Source organism: Salvelinus sp. IW2-2015, linkage group LG6.2 (assembly GCF_002910315.2).
Source record: "Salvelinus sp. IW2-2015 linkage group LG6.2, ASM291031v2, whole genome shotgun sequence".
Lineage (NCBI taxonomy): Eukaryota > Metazoa > Chordata > Actinopteri > Salmoniformes > Salmonidae > Salvelinus > Salvelinus sp. IW2-2015.
The window spans coordinates 20,539,751-20,546,105 of record NC_036846.1 but is presented as its reverse complement, the minus strand read 5'-3'; the positions used below and the strand labels follow the sequence as shown (position 1 = coordinate 20,546,105).

General features: G+C 44.8%; 1 protein-coding gene across 1 annotated transcript; it reads right to left on the bottom strand.

Annotated features, from left to right (window-relative positions):
- Positions 1–807: 807 nt before the first annotated feature.
- Positions 808–1,785, bottom strand: LOC139027953 (uncharacterized). Its single transcript, XM_070444158.1, has one exon. The coding sequence runs from the start codon at positions 1,783–1,785 to the stop codon at positions 808–810; it is 978 nt and encodes a 325-aa protein (XP_070300259.1).
- Positions 1,786–6,355: the final 4,570 nt, after the last annotated feature.

Genomic DNA, 6,355 nt, shown 5'->3' with positions numbered 1-6,355 from the left:
TAAAGTGGTTGCTGTAATAGTGCTATGGCCAGGCCTAAACCCTGATTYGTTTACATGAAAAATACATTTCTCAGATAGAAAACATTTACCATGGATTCAAATGTCTTCGGTAGACAAGAAAGCCTTGAGTGAGGGTCTATGAATGACACTGTATGAGTTGTATGTGTGTTGTATGTGTGAGGGTGGTATGGGTGACGGTGTATCACTTTCTGCATGCCTGCTTTGTGTGGAAGTATATCCATGTGTACGTATTGAATGTGATAGCCTGGAACAACGAGATGATAGCCTGGAACAACGAGATGATAGCCTGGAACATTGACATGATTATTGAAGAGATACAGCCAGCTGGGAGAATGGCCTCACTGATACACACTCCCCTGGTCAATATTGCAGGGATCAATAATGAAAACAAGCACTGGAAGGACCTGCTGTTCTAGCCATGCTTTAGACCCCCGGAGCTAGTGTGTGTGCATGCGTGTGTCTCTGAAAGAGAGAGAGAGAGACTGTGTGTTTATCCTTTAATGTTACATGGGTGTTAAAGGCGATTTATAACCAACATTGAAGATCTGTAAAGAAAATAAATGTGTGACCTCTGAATTGATTCAGTTCTGTTTTCAAGGCTTGTGCGTAGACCTATAAACGCACCCAGATTTTATTTATTTCTCTCATGAACACATACACAAGTACACACCCTCTTCCCCCTCCTGCCCCCTGCTCTCGCTCTCCACATTTCTGAAAGTCCTCACACGGGGGATATGGCATTGTTGGCCCCTGCGTGTTGCTTTATTTTGATGGTTGTTTAAGGCTTTAATTGGTGCCCGCAGTAGGCAGGGAGGAGGGTGGAGCAGCAGGCACGGAGGAGGGTGGAGCAGCAAGGCCGGGAGAGTGGTTGGAGCAGTAGGCCGGGAGGAGGGTGGAGCAGTAAGCGCGGAGGAGGGTGTGATGCAGCAGGCAGGGAGGAGGGTGGAGCAGCAGGCAGGGAGGAGGGTGGAGCAGTAGACTGGGAGGAGGGTGGAGCAGCAAGGCTGGGAGGAGGGTGGAGCAAGTAGGTAGCAAGGGAGGAGGGGTGGAGCAGCAGGCAGGGAGGAGGGTGGAGCAGTCAGCCGGGAGGAGGGTGGAGCAGCAGGCGGGAGGAGGGTGGAGCAGCAGGACCGGGCAGGGAGAGGGTGGAGGCAGTAGGTCCAGGGAGGAGGGTGGAGCAGCAGGCCGGGAGGAGGGTGGAGCAGCAGGCAGGGAGGAGGGTGGAGCAGCCGGCAGGGAGGAGGGTGGAGCAAGCAGTCTGGGAGAGGGTGGAGGCAGTCGAATGGGGAGAGTAGGGTGGAGCGTAGACCTGGGAGGAGGTGGAGCAGCAGGCAGGGAGGAGGGTGGAGCAGCAGGACACGAGGAGAGGAGGTGGGAGAGCAGAGCAGGAACGTGTAGGGTGGAGCAGTCAGGCTGGGAGGAGGGTGGAGCTAGCAAGTTCTGGAGTGAAGGAATGGAAGTCAGTAGACTGGGGAGGAGGTGGAGGCAGTAGACTGGGAGGAGGTGGATGGCAGTAGATCTGGGAGGGAGGTGGAGCACTAGGCAGTCGAAGGAGGTGGAGCAGCAGGACAAGGGGGAGGATGGTGGGGCAGCAGGCAGAGGAAGAGGAGGGTGGAGCAAGCAGTCTGGGGAGGAGGGTGGAGCAGCAGTTCTGGGAGGAGGGTGGAAGCGCAGGCAGGGAGGAGGGTGGAGCAGCAGTCTGGAGGAGGGTGGGCAGTAAGTGGGAGGAGGGTTGGAGCAGTAGGAAGGCAGGACACAACACATGTCAGCCTCTTTACCTTCACTGATCTCTTATGAGGTAGAGAGGGGGGGTGGAGATGGGGGAGGCACAGAGAGATGGCAGGGGGAGAGAGTGCAAGAGAGAGTGGTAAATAAAAGAGAGAGGGGGTTACAGAGACAGAAAGAGAGAGAGGGGTGGGGAATGAGAATGAAGAGAGGCTGGAGTTGGAATTAACAAATGCTCCTATTGTAAAGAAAGCTTGTATCAAGGGGGCAATGTGCTTTCCGATTGTTTACGGCCCCAATTAACCAGCAAAGCTACAGCATTAATTAGCTTTAGTGTGTGTAGGAGAGTTGATTCAGCACAAAACTGGCACACGAGTGGGAATGTATGTTACTTAGTGACTGCTAAACTGCCTCCTCGTCATAGCAATGGAAGAGGTCATTTCAGTAGTGATAATCATGGGCTGCAATCACATTGCTTGTTACAATAGCATTGACTGAAATGTGTATCTAAGGAAGACATTTGCACGAACCATGTTCAGCTTTTAACAGTTAGTCTTCAACAACCCTTTCAGATTGTTAGCCGATGTTAATAAATATATGAAGCTGACATTTGCTGAGACTGTCTTGTTGAACGGACTTAGTTTCTATTGTGAAGCCATCAGGTATATGGTGTTGATCAGATCGCAATGTCTAAGCCAGTCACAGCCGTCACAGTATAGTGTGTAACTGGTCTTCCCTTCTCGCCAAACCTTCTCGCCAAACCTAAAGAAAGTCATGACGTTGATTTCACTGGGTCTCCTACAGAGCGAAGGTTAATCACGAAGCCCTTTGTTTGCCCCCCTTCTCTCTCTCTCCTTCATCCGATTATTCCTCTCTACCCTTATTGCCTTTCCCCTCACTTTTCTTTTTCCATCCTCATATTGTCTACTACATCCCATCCTCTTTTTCGCCCTCTTTCGCCATCTCATCCTACTATCCCCTCCTCTTGTTTTACATGTAGCTAAGCACATAGCTTAGTAAAAGAGAATGTGCAAACAAGTMACTCACAAGAGGTGTGTGCTGAGGTAATTACAATGGAAAACATAAGTTGTTCACTATCCACCCTTGCAGGTCACCCACAATCGGCAATGGATAAACCTGCACATCCTCCCCTCACACTTGCTTTTCACCTCTCTTTTTTCTCTGCAATCCAAAAGGTCTACATTAGTGTAACCATGGGCCATACTGCAACATTATATTTTGTTCAGCATAATAGCTGCAACAACCGTATGAAAATACATGTTTAATATTCTTCTTTGTGTATAAGATATTTTTGCTTCACAAGAAATCACCTATTTGCTTGCTTGATATTACTCCTGCTTGCATTATGCCAAAAACATTGTATGCTTTGACCAAGGAAATTATGCCTCAGAGGTGTTTCAAGGGAGTTACTTTTATAGTGGTTCTGAAGGGCCACAGTGCCCCCTGATGGACAGTAATGAAAAAGGACTTGATTCTCACCGACTTCATCGACGCCCTCTGTACTCTGCAAAGCACAGCCTTTTTATGTCGACATAGGCTGGGGGGGGTTCTACTAAGCTATATGGAATTGTTTTAAGAAGGTCATACCGTGAACCATTTTGCTATTTGATTTGGAATTTTAAGATCCCTTGAAGAATCAAAACAATATGTAAAAACAGATAGTCACCCCCAAAAAATCTAAAGGAAGTTTGTTTTGAAGTTTATGTCATATATCTGAGAGATATCAGATATATGACACACACTTCAAATGGAATTTTATTTTTGGCACTAAGTCTCCGTATACAATATGCTTCCATACATTTATTAAACTGTTTCACTGGGCGACCTTCAGACGTGTCTTGTGAGGCCTAATAACCAACATGTATGTATTCGTGAGAGTCTCACCTTTCCACATAGGGGTCATATTAGTGTGTAGCCCAAACTGTTCAGACGCTACAGACAGAAGTTCGCTGATTGGCTGTACCAACTTCAGACAAGTCCCCAAAACGGAGAACACCATCGTGTTTGTGTTTGTGATATCTTTCCATAGAAGGGTCATAATAGTTTGTTCGGACGCTATAGACAATTTTGTGAGAAGACGGATTTTCAGGATGTCTCATGTTCTGACAAACACCGCTCTACCTCTGTCACCTTTCACCACAGATGTGGAAGTGCTACATCAGCAGATGTGGTGGATTGAGACGCATCCAATGCAAAAAAATATATCTCTAGCTTAAAATGATGGATTTTTATATTATGCTAATTTGATTTACGTGGGGGCTTTCATAATTCATATCTCGAAATGTATAACATACTAACTTCCTGTGTAGTGAACATTTGTACATTTTTGATCAGAGGGCTATTTATTTCTGCAACACACTCATCAAAATAAGCAAGTTAGTTACAGTGCCTCCTAAAGATATGAAAAGAGGGTAGGATATCAGCTTATTTCTAGTAGCCTAGGGTCCGGGAAAAATGTGGCCTTTTATAAAAGCACTTCATGCAATTTTACATCATTTTACATGACTGAAGACTTTTTATATCGCACAAATGATCGAATCTGAGATCAATAACAACAACCTTGTCTTGAATCCATCAATAGTCTAGGCCTAGGTGTGTGGAGACACATATTGTAGGCTATAATATGTGGAAATGAAGCATTTCACACTGCAGGCCTTAAAGCTCAAATCAGTCGTGTTTTTCAAACCCGTTGTGGAATACAGACTGTCCAAAACACCAAGTTACAAATGATCAAATCGGATGTGTGTTCAGACAGCAGTAATTTGCTAGTTGTCATAGTAACAACGTGTGTTCACATCGGTGTAGGCTGATTGGTGGTGGTGCTCGTGCTTCCTATCACTCAGTTTTAAACAAACCATATTAAATCTGACTATCCACAATAATTTTGTTGTGTGTGCATGTAACCATACTAACGGATTCACACAACAATGCGCAGCTCACTTGACAGCAGCAGAGATGGCCGATGCCCTTGTGCCAAAAGCCTAGATCTCTCTTGTTTTACGTTGTAAAACAATGTTCGCACTATAGACCTATTTGGAATTTGATAAAATATTTTGATAGCTAACATCAGACAGATTAGAGACTTCTATTTTCAGCAGGAGCCATTTGTTTTCCAACCTGTTTTCCGGCGATGGTATTTGAAATATTGCGAAAGATCTGTTTTGTCATAAGTGTGTTTATGCTGTTCCCAGACAGATCTGCCGCATGTTCCCGACTGTAGGCAAGCCTTGTTACTGGGCTACACACAATCCACAGCTAGGCAATTTTTTTTAGAGAAGCTATAACCAGAGAGTACCGGCCGGCCAGATAGATGGGACCGGTCAGCCGGACTAGTTGACGGCTTGAAAGGAGCAGTCGGCCGGACAGATGTGACTGGACGGCCGGCTGGCCAGATGGTATCTGGTAACAGCTAGCCTGCCAGATAGTTCCAGTCGAATGGGACCGGTCAGGTAGGTCCAGTCGGCCGGCAAGATAGAAGAAAAATGTAATTTGAACAGCTGAATACATCGATCTGGTGCCCGAAGAGATGAACATTGAGAGATGAGCTCGCTCTATTAAGAATTATTATTAATAAATAAATAATGTGAGCAACTATCCCTTTCCCAAGTGCAGGGGTTTTGAAAATGTTCATGCTATAACAATTCATTTCTTTAAATCACCTCACCTTCAAGAAAAATCGAAAYGTGGTTGTGGCTGACTAGTTGCAGACAGTCATCTTACAGTAGGCCAACAATAGACAAGATATTTTGTGTTTATGAGCTATTGAGAGGCTCCTTACCATATCTGCTTGCACACTACTAAAATTACTAAATAATTGAGGGAAGAGGCTAATTCCAATATATCCTATTCTCATTTTATGACTTACAATCAACATGTCCGTGACAGACTACCTACATGATACATGAATGCCTACAAAAATGCATTTATTTGTGATTTATTTTCAAAGAACCAAGTAGGCATATTAGATTTCAAATAAGTAGTTATACCAGAAAAACCGTGAAGTGGAAAAATAAAAGAATGAGGAATAACAGTACTGTTCTTCCTGACAAACACACACATTATCCTATGATAGTCCATAAAAGGAATAGTTCCACTGACATCAGCTAATGTGAAATAAATATATTAAACAGAAAATCKCCTGAAGACAGCATATCTCCCTCCTTTCCATGAGTGTTCTCTCCTTCCAACACCCGTCTCAAGTTGTTTAGAAACACATTTAGCCATGTCATTGTGTTTTTTGTTATCTTCTATGTTGCACCAGGTAATCCAAAAGTAAACATTGACATTGTTTGACAGTTAATATTTACATATAGTAATTTGATTTGCAGCAGGCAGGGAAGATATAAAAAATGTCCATGACTTGGCCCTGTAATATGCGGTGGTGATGACACTTTGACTGTGTGTTTGTGTGTGTCTTTCTGGACGCCAGTAAGAGAGTGGAGTACAGCCAGAAGCCTACGGATGAGGCTCTGCAGAAGGCAAAGGGAATGAGGGCCGACCTAGGAGGTACAAAGATCATTCAGCCTTCATATGTAAAGCCATCCCTGCCTTCCCAACCAGCCTAGAGAAGTAGTTAACACCGCTTACT